Genomic DNA, 21,124 nt, shown 5'->3' with positions numbered 1-21,124 from the left:
TGCGGGGCAGCAGGCGGGGGGAGCATGAAATCAGGCCGTCACCACAGTCGGCCAGGTGACAGGAAGATCAGGTCTATTTGAACGCTTCCAGCCTTTCGGAAGACTGTTTTTATAATTGAAGTAGAATTCATTCACACTGTTGTGTTAGTTTCAGGTGTACAACAAAGTGATTCAGCTACACATATATTCTTTTTCATTCTTTTCCATTACGTTTTATCACAGGATATTGAATATACATCCCTGCGCTATAAAGTAGGACCTTGTTGCTTATCCATATGATATATAATAGTTTGCATCTGCTGACCCCAAACTCCCAATCCTTCCCTCACCAACCCCTCCCCCTTGGCAACCACAAGTCTGTTGTCTATGTCCGTGAGGCTGTTTCTGTTTCGTAGATGAGTTCATTTGTGTCATATTTTAGATTCCACAGATAAGTGATATCATATGGTATTTGTCTCTGTCTGACTTACTTCACTTCGTATGATAATCTTTAGGTCCATCCATGTAGCTGCAAATGGCATCATTTCAAGCCTTTTTATGGCTGAGTAATATTCCGCTGTATATATGTACCACATCTTCTCTATCCATTCCTCTGTTGTTGGACATTTAGGTTGCTTCCATGTCCTGGCTATTGTGAAGAGTGCTGCTATGAACATTGGGGTGCATGTAGAAGATTTTTTTAATCAGCAAACTATTTTGGAGCTTTGCCCCCAGAGCAAATGGCTACGAACCAGACACTATTAACCCCAGAACACTCATTACACGCCCTGCACGCAGTCACAGAGTAGATGCCGCTGCTCCAGGGCCTGTCCCCCGCCCCCCAACTGCCCTCCCGAGCCAGCAATGCCTGCCAATCACCAAGCCCGGGGGCCTCCGAGCGCACACCCCCTGTGGGCAGCAGAGTCCTGTGACGTGGCCGAGGCAGGCGTGGGGGCACTTGCTCCCCTTCCCCTCTTCTGGCAGCGGGGCTCCCATTTCCCGTGGGGAAGCTGTTCCGTGCAGCGGCCCGTCTCCTGCCCTTGCCCTGACACTAGCGCGGCTGCTGCAGCGCCACGGCCACAGCCACCATGCTCACCGCGCTGGCTGCGGGCACTCAGCACTCACAGGCGGCTCCACAGGCGGCAGCCCGTCTGAAGAGACGGCCTAGGTGACGGGCGCCCTCGCTCCCCCCAGCCCCGCGCCTCCCCACACTCAGCCCACGCATCCAATCGCGTGTGGGACGCTTCCCTTCAGGCTCAGCAAGACCGACAGCAAAATCGTCACCTGAGCCCCAAACATGCTCTTCCTCCCGAATTCCAGCCTCACTCCGGCACGTGGCACACAGTCACCAAATCGGAAACGTGATCGACACCAACTGAGCTGTTCTACACGTTTTCAGAGAAAACATACCTAAACACTAGATCCTGAGGGCAAAATAATGAAGAAGAAACAGACCACGCCTTTAAGGATTTTACTTTAATTGGCAAATACAACTAATAATGATGATCACCGTGTATTAAAGGTAAATTCAAGATACTGAGAAGAATCTAGTCTGGTCGGAGGAGGGATCAAAGGAAGGCTTCTTGGAGGAGGTGGAGCTTAACCTAAAATATGAATGTGCATTAAAAAGGGAGGGGGAGGAGGAGAAAAGGGCAGTAAAGCAAGAAGCGCATTCCAAGGAACGGGAATAAAGCAGCTCAAAGATGGGGGAAGAGACGGGTGTAGGGCCATTATACTAGGAGCTTTCATTTATTAAAAGCTTACCAAAGCCAGGCACTACCAAAAGTAAAAAACATTTGTACTCCTGTTCCTTACATTAAGCCTGCGAGATAGAACAGTAATCTCACTTTGCAGATTAATGCACTGTCAGAGAGGTTAAAGGACTTTTCCAAGGCCATACAGCTAATGAGAGGTGGAACTGGCTCTGAATGCAGGTCTCTGGCTCCAAAGCCAGCACCGTCTCCACCGCCCCTGCATCTTCCCAGCCACCTCACACTCCCGTTATGCTCCCGCCCCACAGCCAGGAAGACAGTGAGTCCTGCCGACTTCTCACACTTCCTCGACTTCTCCCGTTCAGTCCACGCGAAGCACTAGAGACCTAGTTTGTTATCTTTCATCTGGATTCTAACAGGCTCTGATTGCTCTGTACATATAAAGTGTGTGTGTGACAAAAAGGCAGATCAGAGCTACTTCGTTTTCCCACCATGAGATCCACCAACTTATCTGTACATGTTCTTCCATTACAATCGGAGAAATACTCTGGGTCTTGTCCAGGGCCAGCCCTGGAATAATTTGGAACGCAGCCACAGGCCCTTTTGTGCTAACTGTGCCCTTTTCCTGAGCAGTCTCGGGCACTAAATCCCCGTCCTAAGGCAGTGACTCCAGATCCGCGCACGTCTTCCACAACCACCAGATTCCTAGGTTCAACGGCCTATTGGGTGTCTCGAGGGGGCATCTAACAGGACCGGCTCCTGCCCCTCAGGATGTGAGCATGCCTGCCGTCACACCCCTGCACCCCTGAGGCGTGCCGCCCGACACATGGTGGGTACCCAATCAGTGCGTGCCTTCTGCAGGGAGGGAAGGAGTGGAGGCTGCTCTAAGCTGCGCCCCAGGGAGTCCTAGGCTTTATGACGGCCTCCCTGGGATGCTAGCAACCCCTAAACGTTCACGTACCTCGAGAACAGTGTCTGTGAAACCTGCCCGTTGGGATTCCCCTGGAGACTTGTATGATGCAGGCTCCCAGGCTTCCCACCCTCCACCAGTTCGGAATCGCGTGGGGAGAGGCTCGAAAATCCATGTCCTAAACAAATGACCGCAGTGATTCTTACTGACCAGTTTGAGGAAGACGATGGCAGAAGCTCTACCTGCTACCTTCACCCGTCATCATTGCGAACCGCTCAGCTGGCTGGGCGTCAGTATCCAGGCCTGCCCAGAGCTCTGAGTCAAGCACACCAGAAATAATCTCAAAGTTGCCCAAACGGTATTTCATTGTTTTATTCCTGAGCACCAAAGGTCACCGGTGACCCAAGAGACTTCTCGGACAACAGGCACACGTTAGGTAGACCCGTATTCTCAAGAGAAGGTCTGGTTTTGCTTACTTGGCACAAAATTAATTGTGCTAACCTATCATCAGTTCCCACATCTGATAGGAGTCTTTACTGTGACAGATTACTGTCAGCTTTCATCACTTTTTTCCCTAAAATTGTTGAAGGATCAAAATTTTATTAGCTCCTTTCTAAAAATCCACTCCTTTTAAATATCATTTCAAGTAAAAGCAGGGTCAAAGCTTTGAAGATTTATGTCACCCCCCTCTGCAAATCCGCCCGCCCGCAATTCTTCCTGCATATATTCTGCAGACTGAAAGTTAACAAGGCAAAAAGACATAATTCCAGAATCTACTCCTGAGGAATTCCAATGATGACCAGCCATTACAGTGAGTGACAGCAACCAACGACCTCCGGACAGGCCCCCTCCTGAGAACCTGAGAGCCTCAGGCGCCACCTCGGCTGCGGTCAGAGCCTACAAGGAGCTGAACTTCTCACGTGGCAAGCGACTGCCTGTGTCCAGCCGTGCCTGTAGGTCCCTGGGAGCTAGGAAGGGACGGCTCAGATGAGAAAAGCCGATAAGGGACAGACCGGGAAACCACCATCTCAGACTTTCTCCTCAGAACGTAAAGAACTGCAACAGAGCAGAGAAACTCCATGTGGACGACACAGAAGACAGTCTCCCTCCCGGGCTCCTCCTTCAGGAAGCTTTGCCACGTTTCCTGCAGCGGGACCAAAATCCACCAGTGCCTTTCCGGCTGAGGACAGACAACACGGACGCCTCCCAACAGGTGACTCCCCTGCCCATGAGCTGTCAGTGGTGCTCCAGGGTCAGCAAGATGCAGCATTACCAAAGGAGTGCTTGGACGGGGCAGAGTGGGCACTTGGGGCCACGCTGAGGTCGGCAAACTCCTGAGCCGGGAACCTACAGCAGAGGCTGCCAAACTGGGGCCTGGCCCAGAGCCCGAGTCCAGCCCACCAGCCTGCTTCTACATAAAGTTTTATTGGAACGCAGCCACGCCCATTCATGACACACTGTCCATGGCTGCTTTCCCCCTGGGACGGCAGAGCCGAGCAGCCGCGACAGACCACGTGGCCGGCAAAGCAGAAAATACTGACCGTCAGGTCCTTCACATGAAAAGTTTGCTGAGCCCTGACCTGGAGCGTTAGGTGCCGAGACCAGGACTAGGCTGGCCGCCCCTCTGCGCCCACTGCTGGAGAGCAGGCCCCAACACCTGCCCGCCGCCTCCCCCAGGGCGCAGAATGCGGACCCTCCACAGCAGCCGGGCACTCGGGCAAAGGGAGACCGTAGCACTCGGTGATGACAGCCCCGTGACCGCCACCTTGGTGAAGCACTTCTGAGAGTCCCTCAGCGCCAGGCAAAACCCCATCTTGATGCATGAACTGTTTCACTTGGTTAAACAATATCCAAACACGTTATTTTCCTCTTAAAATGCTTCCATAACCTGAAAAATATTTCAGGAATATAACCGGAGCTATAAGCTCCAAGGCCATACTAAGTATTTTCGTTTGAGCTATTAATTTGCTAAAGGGCTTTTTAAAAGTCTCTTCTTTCTTCTCAGTAGCCACTAACGTTGGCATAATTCACAGTGTAAGAGTTCAGGTTGTAAGAAGACAAAAAATGTTAAAAGCACAGGGAAGCATGCACTGCTAAGGCACAGCTGTGGGAACATTTGTGTACCTTACAGGATTACGTCTGGATAGAATATTATGGTTTTTCATGAAAGAAATTCATGTCCCTGAATGCCTGCTCTCTGATTCTTGAGCTTGCCTGACTGAAGACGGAGCTGGAGAAAATGGAGACTGGTAAACTGTGACCCTTCACCCCCACCCCCACCCCCCACCCCTCCGGTACTCCCACAACACTGGGAAAGGCAACATCTGTCAGTGCCTCAAGCTCAACATTCCTGCTGGGGCAGGTCCATAAACACTTCATTTGCTGAGAAAGAGCTGCAAATCCCACACTAAGCTTTTTACCTCAATCATGGGGCTAGAACGCTGACATTAGCTAAGCCTAAGCCATGGTTAAAGCTCTCCAGCCAAACCATCAACAGAAGAAATGAAGAAGCCTGTAACTAAGGTAACCCCCAGACTGCACTAAAGGGGAGCAATTACCCCTGGGGGCTCTCCACGATCAAAGCCAGCACAGACTGACTGCTTCCATAAAAGAGCCGAACCCAAGTGCTTTGAAGACAACCTCACACGAAAGTGTCATCATGGTAATGACGGGGTCCCAGGAATGCTCAGGTTGAAAATGACCCTCCTCTCAAGAATGTCATTAGTTGGTCTTGGAGAAAAAAACTCTTAGGAAAAATACCTCTGGGAAATTCACCGTAATGTCAAACAATAATCTCTTTTGAGTGAATGACTTAGACAACTTTTCCTTATTCTTTATAGTGGTATGAACCTCCTTTTATAACAAATATCTTCTACCCCCCCGCCCCGACCTTGACTATCCTGAAATGAAATTCTTAGATGTAAAACTCAGCTAAAATCACAAAAATCGATAATTAAACATGAAGAAGAAACAAAGGGAAAATCATTTATAATGTATTTCAGTGTGTAAACCTGGGGGCCAATAATACTAGGAGGTGCCATGGAGCAGCCGGAGGCGTGGACCCACCACAGGACTGTCACGAAGGGGTGTGCTGTATGATGACGTCATCGTGCAAGAGGCAACTATTGTCAGGCGTGAGCAAAACCAAGGTGCAGTTTCTCCTCAGCTGACACCGTGGTTGGATATTTAGAACCTCCCTCTGCCAAAAACTGTGAGTTCATACATAAAATCAACTTGGGTTTTGAACTCCGATAATAGAAAGGCTTTTATCTCTGACTGTCCAGGGAGGCGGTGAGAAGCCCAGCTGCAGGACAACTGTCTGTTTTACGGGACACACAAGGGTGTCTGGCTTCCCTGGTCCCTGCCCACGAAACGCATGCACAGCATCAGCCATCACGGTGACCCCTAAAAGTACAGCCTCCTCCAGAAATACTCTCTACACTTTTCTGTACTTCATATATTTTCTACAATGAAATGAATTGCCTTTGTAATCATAAAAGACAAGTTCCAGCAGAGTTTCAAGCTCACTGGCATCCCTCCAACCAAGAGACATAAGGTCACAGGTCACTAACGAAAACTGATACCTTGAAGGCAGCCAGAGGAAGAAGGAAGAGATTGGAATAAAAGGAAAGGTCAAGAGGTTAACTGTCCTACCCTCAGCAGTTGATAAACCTTCCACATCTTTGTATAAGACATTTAAGCAAAGCTCAAACAGATACCTTGAAGGTCAATTTATTCTGTCTTAAAAAAGATTTCTGACTGAAGCAGAATTCACTGATGAGATGGGACAGCGGGTCCAAAAATTACAGGGTCTGAAAGGAACACATGTGCACTTTTTTTTTTTTTTCGGTACGCAGGCCTCTCACTGCTGTGGCCTCTCCCGTTGCGGAGCACAGGCTCCGGACGCGCAGGCTCAGCGGCCATGGCTCATGGGCCCAGCCGCTCCGCGGAATGTGGGATCCTCCCGGACCGGGGCACGAACCTGTGTCCCCTGCATCGGCAGGCGGACCCTCAACCACTGCGCCACCAGGGAAGCCCCCTACATGTGCACTTTGATTACTGAGATTTGCTTGGCAATGGCATGACCCAAAATTAATAGAGTCCTTAAAAGGAAGGAAGATGCCAAAAGAAACTTTGTTCTTAAGATGGTTTATACAGCTTGGCTACAGCAAGGCACAAGTATGACCCATATATAGCAAATCCCAGCAGCTGTAGTATTTTAAGAACGACAGTTGCAAAGCAAGAGCAAGTGTGCAGTGAAAGGAGAGGCCGTCCAGTGAGCGTGGAGTCACAGCTGGAGGAGCCCCCTCATGCAGCCTGGACGGAAGGGTTTCCCGGTCTCTCCCCCCCTGGCCCCCGTCATCACTGCTGGGACCCCGGCGGCCTGCGTGGAGAGCCTGCCAACCCCTGGGGGCTGTTCATGGCGGCCCTGCTCGTTAAATCTACTCCTATGAGCATTACCATCAAATTTCTCGGGCTTCTCAAGCCCTCTCATTCTAGGGACAAGCTAACCACCCTTTCCTCTTCTTATCTGGCTGAAGATAAAGAAGCTGAGGGAGGAAAAATCTATATTTTACTATCTTTTCACTCGATTAAAAGGAAGAGTGGCTTGCTTAAAAAAAAAGATCATGGTGGTTTTACGGTACACTGTGAAAAATACTACTTTACTACAGAAATAGGCAACTCCACCCGAGAGCTTACCTACCGTGTCTTTAAACTTAAGACTGTTGTTCTATCTCAACAGCACAGGCTTGTCTGGGACATACTTTACCATATTAGGCAATCAGGCCCCAGAGAGAAGGGAAAGCAAAACAGTCCTAGGCTTTTACCTAAAAGGAGAAGGGCGAAGACACTGCCCAGCGGTGGAGAGCGGACAGAAAATCGCTGGACGCCCTCCAGCAGATAAAGGGGCTTCACGAGGTTAAGTAACAAGATTCAAAATCCTGCTTGACGGAGGGGAGAAGATCCAGCAAACAGCCAGAAGCAAAATTGTGAAGAATCAGAGCAAGTAGGGAAAAGGGCTATTATTTTTACTCGAAGAGAGAGAGTGGGGGGAAGTAAAGATCTGTGGGAACACGAGCAGAACACAGAAACGGGGGGCGGGGTTAGGCAGAAGGGTTAAAGCCTGCCTGAGGACACAGAAATGGGCAGGGGCTTGTTCTCATCAGGTCTGCAAAGGGCTCCAGCGAAAGAGGAAACACTGCGTTCTCGGCCCTTCCTCCTCTACTCATTTCTGTCCCTACCTCGGCAATTCCTTTCAAGATTTATTTCTCAAAGCTCATCAGGTTCATTTTCAGAGCACAAGCACATGCCGGAGCCTGAGCTGCTTCTCTGACTCTTCAAAGAATCCATTCTTTATGGATAAATGAATAACTTGACTTCAAAATCACATGATTCTAAGGTCAATGACAGTATTCCAAAAGGCTTTCTCTCATCCAGATTTAGGAACCTACAGACTTGGAAAATAATTTGAGTGGATCTTACTCATCTCTAACTATTTAAATGCATTAACTCATTTTCATTTTACAACTCTAAGAGGTAGACACTATTATTATCCCCACTGTACAGATGAGGATACTGAAGCATCTCGTCCAAAGCAGTTCAGCGGTCAAGGTGGGGTTGCCCCGGGAGCCCAGCTCCTGGGTCTGCACTCCTAGCCTGTTGTGACAGTACATCACCCAACATACACGACAGATACAGACTCAGGAGAACGCGGTGCAAAGCCCTGGACACAGCTGTGCTCCCTCTCTCTGGGCCTCCTCAGCTGTGATCTCTAAAATGAGAAGTTTAGGGAGTTCCCTGGTGGTCCAGTGGTTAGGACTTGGCGCTCTCACTGCCGTGGCTTGGGTTCAATCCCTGGTCGGGGAACTGAGATCCTGCAAGGTATGTGATGTGGGAAAGGAAGGAAGGGAGGGAGGGAGGGAGGGAAGGAAGGAAGGAAGGGAGGAAGGGAGGGAGGGAAGGAAGGAGGGAAGAAGGAAGGAAGGGGGGAGGGGAGGGCAGGGAAGAAGTTTAAAGCTGCTTTCGGTTCTAAAATTCCAAGTCTACGACTGTCATTCTAGCCATCACAGGGATAAATCAGAGTTTGATACAGAAGAGCACCTAGAAATAAGTGTTTCAAAGAAAGCCTCTCCTTAAGTGAAATGGAGTGCTAGTTATTCAAAGATGTGATAAAACTGAGGAAAGTCAGGTAAGGCAAAGGGAACCACAAGCTGAGTCAGCTTAAAAGATCATTTGCAGATACGGTTAATCAGTAGAATTCCTCTCATGTAACACAACGTCTTATGACATTCCTGGCCTTCGGAGACCTCCAGACAAGGTCTGCAGAGGCGCAGTAATTTCTGTTTCAGAAGCTGACGGGGGAGCTCCGGGAACTGGCTCTCCCCCACGACTACACGGCTCTTCCATCAACAGGCCAGGCAGCTTTCATGGGGAACACCCCTGCACCAGTTGAGAAAAACTGGTGAAATAATAAGCAAACTACCTACTGTTCTGTGCGAGTGTGCTTTGTTTGGTTGACTTTGTTTTGGAAAAGGGGGAAACTGCAGTCACATTCTCAGAGCCACGTGCTCTGACTCGCCCGTTTCCTGGGCGTCTTTGTCTACACTTGCACTCTTGGTGACCTGCTCCGATGTCATGGTTCCCGATACAACCTGCATGTTTGCATCCAGTCTGTACCTCCAACTCCGCCCCTGACAATTCCCTGTGGACAGCGGTCAGACACATCGAATCCAGGGCTTCTGGAGCCAAACCCAAAGGCCTGCCCTTCCAGAGTCCTCTCCATCTCAGTTCATGAAAACTCCACCCTCTCCGGCACTTGAGCCAAAAGCTTTGGTGTCAACCTTGACCCCCCTCTGTTTTTCTCACCGTATACCCAATCCAGCAGAAGTCTTGCTGATTCTAACTTTGAAATGTGCCGTGCATATGAAAACGTCTCAGCATCTTCACCACCCGCAATCACCTGGCCCAAACCCCTCGTGAGTCCCCCTGGGTTAGGGTGACATAGAGGGTCTTCTCCAAACAGCAGGCGGAGTCCCCCCAGAATGTGACTCCTGCCCCTCTGCTGCGCAGAGCTCTACACGGGCTCGCACGCCCTGGCACCGACCGCCTGGCTCTGCCGCGGGCTCTCATGCCCACACCGTCTCCTCACAGGTCCTGCCTGTCCTCCTGCCTCACGGCCCCCCGAGCTCTGTTCCCTCTGCCTGCACACGTCCACGGGGCTCCCCACTCACTCCCTTCACGCTGGGCTCCAGTGCTGCCTTCGCGGCAAGGCCGACACCGACTCCTCCTTAGATGCGCAGCCCCCCCGCCCTGCACTCCCCACTCCTGAGTCCTGGAGCCGCTCCACACGGCTTTTCACCTTCCACACACAGTTTGCTTGGCACGTTCATTTTACTCACTGCCCGCCTGCTTCACCAGAACAGAGACTCTACAAGAACAGGGCTTTTTGTTCACTGCTGCACCCCTGCCCACAGGCACCGGGAAGTACTTGTTCAGTGAATACACGAGAAGTTTATAAAAGAGAAGGCAGGACAAAATGGGAAATGCATTTAGTGGCTTTTGGTATTAGAGATATTTCTGGGGCCAAATGGCTCCCAAAGCAAGTTTTATTTTCTGTTGAAGCTTAGTTTAAAACCAAGCTTTGCTGGCAAATTTCACTTTGAGCCTCTCTTTGATTTAGTTTGAAAGTCTTACGTTTAATCGCTTATATCTTCTGCACACTTGACCAAAGTCTCTCCCGCCTAGCTGCTACCGGTTATCTACGGCCGGTATCTGAACACCTACTGGTCAGTGCTTCCTTAACAGCGTCTCCTACAACCAAGGCCTCTTGCAGGAGGGTTAGCCACCAGACCACGGGCTCCTCTCTGGACTGGACGCTACACTGCTGACTTTGAAGGTAAAGTGTCGTGATTTTGTTCAGACCGATGCCACCGGATTTGCCTAAAAGCAACAGGGATTCTAGAGGGAGAAGCATTTTTCTATTTGAAGGATGGACAGACATAAGTACCCACCTACTTATCTACCCTCCCTACATAAGTACCCTCCCACCTGGCAGGAGAAGGCTGACCCTCTACCACTGAACCTGAAACTCTCAGGAGGCTTTCGAGGTATCCTTCAAGAAGACCTTCCTTTACTCAAGGAGGCGAGATGCCACCTGCAACTCAATTCAAACATGTAACCTGCTCAGTAAAAAACAAATGAATGGGGGCAGCGGGGAGTAAGAGGTACAATCTACTGGGTAAAAAATAAGCGACAAGGACACATTGCATAGCATGAGGAACACAGCCAATATTCTATAATAACTATAGATGGAGTATAACCTTCAAAAATTGTGAATCACTATATTGTACACCTGTAACTTACAGAATACTGTATGTTAACTATACTTTAATTTAAAAAAAAAAACTTGGAACTTGTAGACTCACCCTCCATCTTCTGGGGGGAAGGTAAAGGGGGTGGAGATTGAGTTAATAATGGATTATGCCCATGTTGAAGCCTCCATAAAAATCCCTAAACTATGAGGTGTGGAGAACTTCTGGGTTGGTGTAATATCCACATGCCGGGCGGGTGGTACAACCACCTCCATGGGGACAAAGCTTCTGACCTTGGGACACATCCACACCTCACCTGACGGACCTCTTCATCTGACTGCTCACCTGTATCCCTTAAAAAAAAAGGATGGGGAATGGAGGGCGATGTGAGGTCGGCCCCACCACAGTCCCATAAAGGCTCCCTGACACGGGGCATAGGGCGCTCACCTAGAGCTTTCACGTCCCCAAGTACTTCCTAACTGCCCTGGGCCTCAGTTCTCTTAACTGTAAAACGAGGTTCCTAACCCAAGTTTTCTCTAAATTCCTTCCCAATTCTGAGATGCCCAAACTTGGGAGGCGCGTAACTTCACTGCATTGAACTGGACTGTTCAACAATTCCTTTAAAACAAAAGCCATCTGTCTCCTGTTCAGCTTCCTTAGACACCATTCTGCTTGTCCACTATCTTTTCTTTTGACGACTTGCGCCCTCTAGTGATAAATTCAATTATACATCAGAATTGGCCTGGGAAACAGTCTGCTTCAGAGGACAAGAACGCGTAGAGAAAACTCAGTGTTAAGCAAAATGAAGGCAAGCCAAAGACGCCGGTGAAGAAAGGATGAGAAGAGCCCGAGGGCCATCAGCGTCTGCAGTGTGCCCGTGACTGCTCCAGAGCCTGTTCCTCACGACCAGTGAAGGGGGCAGCGCTTCTGACTGCAGTAACCTCCTTCCTCACGTCAAATCCAGACTCAGTTTCTTTTTCACTCAGCAAGATACAGGCTATATTAGGACTTCTGGAGACGGGCACCCGTCTAATGCGGACAACCACGCACATCTGCTCTAAGCACATCGGCTGAGGGGGTGCTAGGACATGAAGCCCTGTGCTCATTGTCGGTTTTCCGGTGGGGATGGTTTTGATTAAAAGCGCGCACTGTGCGGGGCCCCGACCAGGCCCCCAGCCTTCTCAGCGTCCCTTGTGTCACCACCACAGAAATGCATGACTAGCCTTCCTCCCTCCCAGACTGCATGACAAACATCAGGGCCATTCCTGGCCATCAACCTTACCTGTATACAAATGTTGGTTACATTTTTCTAGCTTAGGTCCACAAAAAGAAATAAATTTCCAAGATGTCTACAGAGATTAAGGTTAAACAACAGAAAGGTTTTCTTAGACATGCTCTTGTTACTGACATACGGGTGAGAGGCTGAGGAATCTTCGAGAAGAGGAGAGCATCTGTACACAGTTGTAATCATTTTAGTTCCAACTCTGACTGGAGACAGAGTTTCCTTTCTACCCTTAAAGCAAAGTATTATCACCGAATGATTCCATGTACGCGGAGCTCAAGAACAGGCAACACCACTGTACTGCGGCGGCAATCAGGAGAGTGGCTGCCTCTCAGGACAGGGGACGGGGGGTGAGGGCACTTTTCAAGGTGACGGAGAAGTTCTACGTCTTGACTTGAGTGGTGGTTACACCACTGATGACAACTGTCAAAACTCACCCAACAGCACACTTTAGGTCTGGGCAGTTCACCGATTGTAAATCTATCCCAACTTAAAATAACAGATGTCAGGGTCTTGGGAAGAGTTAACTTAAAAAACAGTAGATTCCTGGCGTGGGAGAGCGGCCGTGACACAGTCCTGACCACCTTGAGGTTAGATTTCCACAAGTTACAGGGACGGGCCTGTCGTTCTGTGGGCCCGTATGGATGCCGGCATCACGCCTGCCAGGGCTGGACGAGCGCTCAGGAGAGAACCAGTCAGAGCTGCGCTAACGCAGGCCGGGGTCAGGATGCTGCCGCCCTTGGGCACCGTGGTGGGCAGGAGACATGCCGGGCCTGCTGTGAGGGCTGGCACACCTGCACACACTCAGTTACCATTAGAGAGAGGACTGGCCCTGCATTCCTCTCTGAATACTCATGCTGGCGTCTGCTGGACACGCGGTGAACACTGGCAGATGCCTCGAGCAATGGGATGAGTGGACCATTTTTCAGTCTGACAAATGACTCTATGTCAAGTCTCACCAATCAGAAAATCTTTTCTGTAATTTTAAGTCAGTGGTCGTTCAGTGAACTTCTCTGGGAAGCATGGCATAAGAGGCACCTTCGCGGCCCCTGCCTGGTGCATCAGGCAAGGACTTTTCACACCAAGTAGCTTAGAAACGTGCAGGCAAAGATCTTCACTGACAGAGACGCTGGCCAACACCAAGCTCTCCTGTGTAACTCCCTCCATGGAGCTCAGTGGCCTCTACGACCCTCTACGGGTGACGGGCCGCTTCAGTGCTCTGGAGTCAGCACCCGGGATCGCTCGTTAGGGGTTTTCTAATATAGTTCCCCACAGCAGCTCTCCTGCGTTCACTCTTCGTCCCCTGAAGCCTCCCCAAGCCCCTGTGGAATGAAGTCGCTGTCGTGTGCACACACCCTTGCCCCAGGGAGCCTCCATGTGGCATCTGTGCCCGACGCCCACTCCCCCCTGTGAGGCAGCCCCGGCTGCAGCTGCACGCAGGCAGCTCTCAGCACGCCACCACGGGCACTGCTTTCTGGAGGCCCCTGCTGACTGTTTAGGATCTCGACCAAAATACAGGCAGGTCAATGACATAATATAGCGTTTCTACTTCCTCTGCTAAAAACAAATTAGTTGTTCATTTTCAGTATGAGTTATTAAACATATTCTGAGAACATACTGTCACATAACTGCAGGGTAGAAAAAAGGCCATTTTCTTACATAATTCCCAATAGAAATGTACATGGAGTCTCAATTCATTTAGTCAAAACCAAATCCCTTCCTTCTTGAAAAATGGTACTAGGGACATCCCTGGTGGTCCAGTGGTTACAACTCGGTGCTTTCACTGCCGTGGCCCAGTTCGATCCCTGGTCAGGGAACTAAGATCCTGCAACCTGTGTAGTGCGGCCAAATAAACAAACAAACAAAAACAAAACAAAACAAAAACCAAAGAAAAATGGTACTAAATGGTACTAGAAAAGCATTAACTTTCTATCACGTGTGAGTGGCTTACAGGAACCTGGAGCTTCAGGAGAGCTGGCCTGGGGTGCCCACAGCAGAGAAGAGCTGGGTACCAGGCCTTAAGGGACCTGCTTACACAAGAGCCCAGGAGTTAAACCTATTTCAAAGTCCAATGTAAGTGATTTCTGGACTGTTCACACTATTCACTCTCGTGTTCCTCTCTGTTAGCGTGGAGAGGATGTAGACCCACAAGAAGCAGCATCACTCTTCACGTTTCTTCCCGAGATTTCAAAGGACTTTATACGATCCAATAGCACAATAGAGAAAAAGAGCCCGTAACTGTGTCAGAACCCGGCAGGAGGCACTGAAAAATGGAGGAAACTCATTCAAGAACATGGGCATTGTTACACCATTTAAGAAAACGGGGGACTTCACTGGTGGCGCAGTGGTTAAGAATCTGCCTGCCAGGGCTTCCCTGGTGGCGCAGTGGTTGAGAGTCCGCTTGCCGATGCAGGGGAAGCGGGTTCGTGCCCCGGTCTGGGAAGATCCCACATGCCGCGGAGCGGCTGGGCCCGTGAGCCATGGCCGCTGGGCCTGTGCGTCCGGAGCCTGTGCTCCGCAACGGGAGAGGCCACGACAGTGAGAGGCCCACATACCACAAAAAAAAAAAAAAAAAAAAAAAAAAAAAGAATCTGCCTGCCAACGCAGGGGACAGGGGTTCAATCCCTGGTCCGGGAAGATCCCACATGCCACGGGGCAACTAAGCCCGTGCACCACAACTACGGAGCCTGCGCTCTAGAGCCCGCGAGCCACAACTACTGAGCCCACGTGCCACAACTACTGAAGCCCGTGCACCTAGAGCCCGTGCTCCAAAACAAGAGAAGCCACCGTGATGAGAAGCCTGCACACGGCAATGAAGAGTAGCCCCCGCTCGCCGCAACCAGAGAAAGCCTGCGCGCAGCGACGAAGACCCAACGCAGCCAAAAATAAAATAAACAAATTTAAAGAAAAAGAAAACAGTATACCAGCGAGCAGCCGTCCCATCTTGCAGAGGAGCGTCTACCTCCAAACTCTCCCTGGACCCAGGTCTGCACAGAGCCTGCTCTTCCTCTGTTAAGTGTGTGCACGCGAGCAGGGATGAGCCCTACGGGGATGCCGAGCCCTACGGGGGCAGCCTCGCTGCTCGTTGCTTACCCACGCTGCTTTCACCTCTTCTGAGACGTCAGTTTCATCTTCCTGGAAAGGGAGAAAGAAAAAAGACAAGAGGATCATGGTCACAGGCATCCCTGGAGGCAACAAGGTCAGCCCCATCAATTATGCACCTGGGCAGTGACGGCTGACGGCCAAGGGCACTGTCACTGCTGCTTTTAGCAGCACCTCAGGAGCACCACCTGCAGTCAAAGAGTCAAATGAACCTGGCGGGAAAAGGAGAATCTTTAAGACAGACGGACCTCACTTGGGCTCTGTCAGTAGCTGTCGGCCCGTTTGATCCTGTAATAATCAAACACTTTCGTCCAGTAGTTTCTAACAGGCGACCATCACTGTCCCATTTCTTGTCTCACTGAATGGTCCATCTAATTCCAAATGAGCCACTAGTGACCAGGGACCTGTCAATGCCAGCAACAAGGCTGAGTGCGCAGGGCACAGACCGGAGGGGGAGGAAAGAACCGAGTGTGCGCTCGTCATCAGGAGGCACAGCAGCCCCGTCTTCATTTAAAAGCCAAAGTCAAGCTGTTTTATAGCACTTGTTCCTTTTTTTCTCCAAAAGAGTAAACCTGAGTCAGATGAAATTCTGAAATTCTCGAGATTCTGGCAGTGCCCCTGAAATACTTGGTTAGCACCTGCACACACACAACGCTGAGGTATTGCTGACTCACCACGGGACTCTCAGGGGCCGCTGGGGGGCTGCCAAGCCTGAGTGGCTTATGCACTTGTTATATTTGTTTGCACGGCTGCTGTAAATTCACCGCTTATTTGCTGCCTGCCTACTGTGAGCTCGGCACTGTCCTAGGCCCTGGGCGTCCTAGCCAGAACATTCCAAATGAGTCCCACACTAGTGGAGTCTTTCTTCTTCTGCCCTTTTTCTCAGTGATGCCTCCTGACCATCTGCACAGTTGGCAGCGTGTGGAGCTCTTTCTTTTGAGCCCGACACACAGGACGGCGGGCAGCGCGGGGTAACGCGAGACGTCCCGGCACAGACAGCCCACTTACATCCTTCGTCCAGAGGTTGATGCCTGTGCCTCTTCGTCGCTCCTTGGGCCGCCTCCTCTCACGAATGGACAGCCTGTTAGAGGACTGATCACCCAACTCTGCTTCTTCACCCTCTGGTCAGAGAGAAAACAAAGCGTGGATCTTAAGAACCTGGGGCACATGCACCGGAGGAGGGTGCGGTTTCTGAAGCTTGACCTACCGTTTTTGTCCATTTCCTTTGCCCCTGCAGGGCTGGCGGGGGGCTCTGAACTCTCTGAATCAGGGGCTGAAGACCTACCCGTCCGGATCAGGTAGGAACTGGTGTAGAGGGAGGGTCTCGGGGCAGGAGGTGACACTGGTGTCGTGGGCGTGTCTGGCTGAGCCGGACACCTCAGGCGACGATACACAGGCTGGAACAATCCACAGGATGAGATGTCAGAGGTGAAGTCTAACCAAAGGGTAAGGACAGCACGTTTATTAAAAGTGTGCTTTTCTACATCCAGAGGCTCACGAGTAGTTAATTAGCCAGATAGGAAAGAGGTCTAGATGCCTACTCTGAAGATGCTACAGGCTGACAGCAGTCCAGGACAGTTCTTCCCAAACTGATCAAAGGGTGCTAGGGGGCACCAACCCTGGTAATAAAACTTCCTTGGATTTTGCAACGCAAATAGGAAGGATGATGGCCTTTTTAAGATGGCGCACTGAAAGGTAAGGTTTACGTAGGAAAAGAAAAAGATCAGGAATATGAAGAAACAATGTAGGAGTTATCTGAAAACAGACCAAATCTGAGCTTTCTACCAACTTGCCATAACTAGGCTTATTGACACTTCTGAAAAATTCCCACTTTCTGAGACTTCCCTGGCGGTCCAGCGGTTAAGACCACGTGCTTCTACTGCAGCAGGCACAGGTTTGATCCCTAGCTGGGGAAGTAAGATCCCGCATGCCACAACCCCCCACCCCCAAAATAAAAAAAAATAAATTCCCACTTTCCCTTTTGAACTTTTGTTTCCCTTGAGAGTTAGGACAGACAGAGCTTGACAATAAACCTTAATGTGGTTTGTTGAACATGCAGAGATAAAGAAATTCTTACTACATGCAGAGATTGTATAAATTTTTGTTTATAAATTATAGAGACAGAAGCAATAAAATATAGTCAGCTTGGGAGTCTGACAGAACTTGGCTCAAATCCCAGCTTGAATGAGCTGTGTGACCTGAAGTGACTTGAGTTTTGATCTCTGCTTCCTCATGTATAAAACAGGGATAATAATATCTTCCTCAGAGAGGGCTGTGAGGATTAAATGAGAACGTATGTTATGTGCTTACAACGGTCCCTAGTATGTAATAAGTACTCAAAAGATAGCCGATAAAACAAACGAAATAAACAACAGAACCTCAGTTCGTTTATGCAGCCCAGCCATTCAAAGTTAGAGCAAGAAGACTTCTTTCTCCTGTAATTATGGTGACCATAAAGTTTATCATCCCAACTGGGACATTTCTGAGAGTGAAAAGGAATGGTACTGATGATTACCCAGAGATAAAAGGTGTCACTGGAACCATCTTCGGTAAACCAGGAGTTACAGTCACCTTAAATATAACCCTATAACTCTGACTACCAACTGCAATTGAGAAATGGAACGTAAGTCAAAACGTCTACCCCAAGGTGACAGCTTGTGCCTGAGAATAAGGGTGCGCTGTACGTGCCTGGGTCTGCAGAAGTTTGCAGAGCAACATACTAGTGGTGAGGGGAGGCAAGCTGTGGAGCCAACGCCTCGCTCCACCTCTGCTTGTTTTCTTTTTCCAGTAAAATCTTTTATTTTATAATACTGTACCATCAAAGTAAAATTCAAAATAAGCGTTCACCCAGTTGCCTAAATGGTTATTATATATACGTATATATTTGGTTGGAAAGGGAGAGAGAAAAGAGGAATTTGGAGGCCTTTAAGTACATCATCATCATCGTAGTAGTTAAGATTTGCTGAGCACTTAACGTGTCAAGCACTATGCAGGTATCACCTCACAAGGAGTACCCTCTACCATAAGCTCTGTGTGTACAAATTAGGAAACTATGTACAACCAGGTTAAATCAATTACCCAAAGCCATACAGCTAGTTAGTAAGGATACTGCGGTTTGAACCCAAATAGTCTAACACCAGAACATACACAGATAGGCACACACACACACAAATCAATATTATTATTATTTTGGTCACGTGGCTTGTGGGATCTTAGTTCCCAGACGAGGTATCGAACCCGGGCGGCCAGCAGTGAAGGCGCCAATTCCTAACCACTGGACCGCCAGGGAAGTCCTTGACCTCTTCTTAGCCGTGCAACATGCTGGGCAAGTTACTTAACCTCTCTGTAGCTCCACTGACTCATATTTTAAGAAGGAATAATAATACTTACCTCAGAGGGTTGTTGTGAGGATTAAACAATTTAATACACATATTGAAATTGTTAAAACAGTGCCTGGCATAAACTAAATAATAAATGCTTATACTGCTATTTGCATTTTTTTTTATACCAACATCTCTCTTTTCAGAATAGAAAGACACATTTAGTTAACCAAATGTATGGTGGTAATCATTTCACAACATGTACACACATCAAATCATGTTGCAACATTACATGTCCATTACATCTCAATAAAACTGGAAAAAAAGCGCATTAGTTAACTCCCAGAGGAAAAAACTGATCACTTAAGGACTACCATCCTCTGAATTCTTTCAATTACACAGGTCTTCCAACTAAAGATGGACATAAATAGCGTGTTCTATGAGGCGTCCCCTGCAGAGTAGGACAGTTCTGGAATTCTCAGTGAGGAAGAGGCTCCCCCAGCCACCTGCTTTCAGCACAGAGAGCTCACCTGATCCTCCAGACTCCGGTCGCAGGGCTGGCGGCTCTCCCCAGCTTCCTCTGCAGGGGCTGCTAGGGGCTCATGCTTCTGGGCACTGCCCTCGAGCCCTCTGGGGTCCACGGGCTTCGGGCTGGGCTGTTCCTGAGCCTGACGCTCTGCCCTCGACCGGCTGAGCGTCCTTTCTGCTTCCTGGAGATCCGTCAGGGTTACACCCTGGGAAAATACCACAAGGTCAGAGAGGTTTCACCCTAACCATGGAATAACTCCCCGTGAATGAGCCGGGAAACTCCTTAAAGATCTAATGGTACCAAATTCCAAATGAAGCTCCCAAAATGTGTGAGGCCGCTTCAAGCAATATACGCTGAAAACAAACACCTCAGTGTGCAGAGGCCCCAGGCCTGAGCCTAGATACACTTCAAACACGGTACTTGAGCGTCTCCTGCTTGAGTTCCAGAAACAGGTCAGCACTGATGCCCGCCCGCTGCTTCCACACCCATGGTTCTCACATCTCCACCTGGACGCTCCCGACCCCCCAAGAGCATGCAGTCACCAACAGAGACTGTCCAGCAGACACAAGGAACACTTAAGTTTACGTACAGAAAGAAGAACCAGGCTCAAAATGGTGAAAATTCAGAGCCAGGCTAGAACCACCACCAAAACCAAAAACCAAACCCACAAAAACAAACAAAAATCCAACCCTGAGGGAGCTGCCAAGATGCCAGAGCAGGAAGACCCTGAGCTCATCTCTTTCCAGGGCACACCAGGATAACTATGCACAGAACAACTACTGACCAGGGGCGACCAGAAGAGATCTTCTACGACTAAAGACGCAGTGAAAGAACCACACCAAGACGAGTAGGAGGGGCGACCCGCAAATGGGAGAACATTTACAGCGGTGGGGGTTCTCCCCCAGGAGCGAGCGGTCTGAGCCCCATCCCGGGGGTCTTGCGCTGGGGAAGATAAGCCCCCAGAACGTCTGGCTCTGAAGGCCAACAGGGCTTCCTTTCAGGAGTCCCAGAGGGCTGTGTGGGGATAGAGACCCCACGCTTACAGGGCACACACAAAATCTCACAAGCTCCACAACCCGGGGCAGAAGCAGTAATTTCAAAGGAGCCTGGGTCAGACCCACCTGCTGATCTTGGAGAGTCTCCCAGAGAGGCAGCCTGTGATGCTGGGGACACAGGCGCTGGCAGCGGCCACTGTGGGGAGCTGGCTCAACCGCAAGGACACTGGTGCAGGCAGGCACCATCGTGCAATCCTCCCTCTAGCTTACTGCCCTCAGGACCCAGCCCCGCTCACAGCCAACAGAACACAGGCACCAGGAATGGGACGGCCTCAGGCCAAGCAACTAACTAGGCAGGGACACAGGCCCACCCACCAGCAGACAGGCTGCCTTATGACACCCTGGACACAGCCCTGCCCACCAGAGGGCCCAGGACCCAGCCCCACACACCAGTGCACAGGCACTAGACCCAGGACTACCAGGGACCTACAGCCAGAGACCCTGGGACCCAGCTCCACTAACCAGTGGGCAGACACCAGCCCCAGAAACCCCTGGGCCCTGGCCCTGCCCACCAGTAAACCTCCTCTAGCCTTCACACCAGCCTCACACGCCAATGGGTGGACACTACACCAACTGGTGGACACCAGGCCCAGGACAATCACAGCCCAGAGCCTGCCGTGGGAGGACCCAGTCCATCCACCAGCAGGTCAGCACCAGCCCTGGGGCCAGCTGGGCTCCAGCCCTGCCCACCAGCAGGCCAACACAAGCTTCAGAACACACTGGACCCCACAGCTAGTTGTATCACGAACCAGCCCCAACAATCAGCAGTCGGACACCAGCTTTGGGCCCTGGGGCCCTGCAGCCAGACCCCCAGGACCCGGCTCTGCCCACCAGCAGGCCAGCACTGGCCAGGACCTAGCTTCACCCACCAGTGAAGTGGGCGGGCCACAGCCCCACTGACTCTACTCCCAGTGAGCCAGCAC

The 21,124-nt window shown here is 50.2% G+C and overlaps 1 protein-coding gene across 1 annotated transcript in view; it reads right to left on the bottom strand.

Annotated features, from left to right (window-relative positions):
• PPP1R12B (protein phosphatase 1 regulatory subunit 12B) overlaps window positions 1-21,124 on the bottom strand; it is a gene marked incomplete at both ends in the record, with an annotated part of 198,811 nt that overhangs the window by 59,385 nt on the left and 118,302 nt on the right. The window contains 4 exon segments of the mRNA XM_079726165.1: window positions 15,289-15,330; window positions 16,306-16,418; window positions 16,505-16,694; window positions 19,148-19,351. Of these exon segments, the coding sequence (XP_079582291.1) occupies window positions 15,289-15,330; window positions 16,306-16,418; window positions 16,505-16,694; window positions 19,148-19,351 (549 nt within the window).

The sequence above is a fragment of the Hyperoodon ampullatus genome (genome assembly GCF_949752795.1).
Source record: "Hyperoodon ampullatus genome assembly, chromosome: 2".
Taxonomy (NCBI): Eukaryota; Metazoa; Chordata; class Mammalia; order Artiodactyla; family Ziphiidae; genus Hyperoodon; species Hyperoodon ampullatus.
This window is presented reverse-complemented; position numbering and strand designations above follow the sequence as displayed.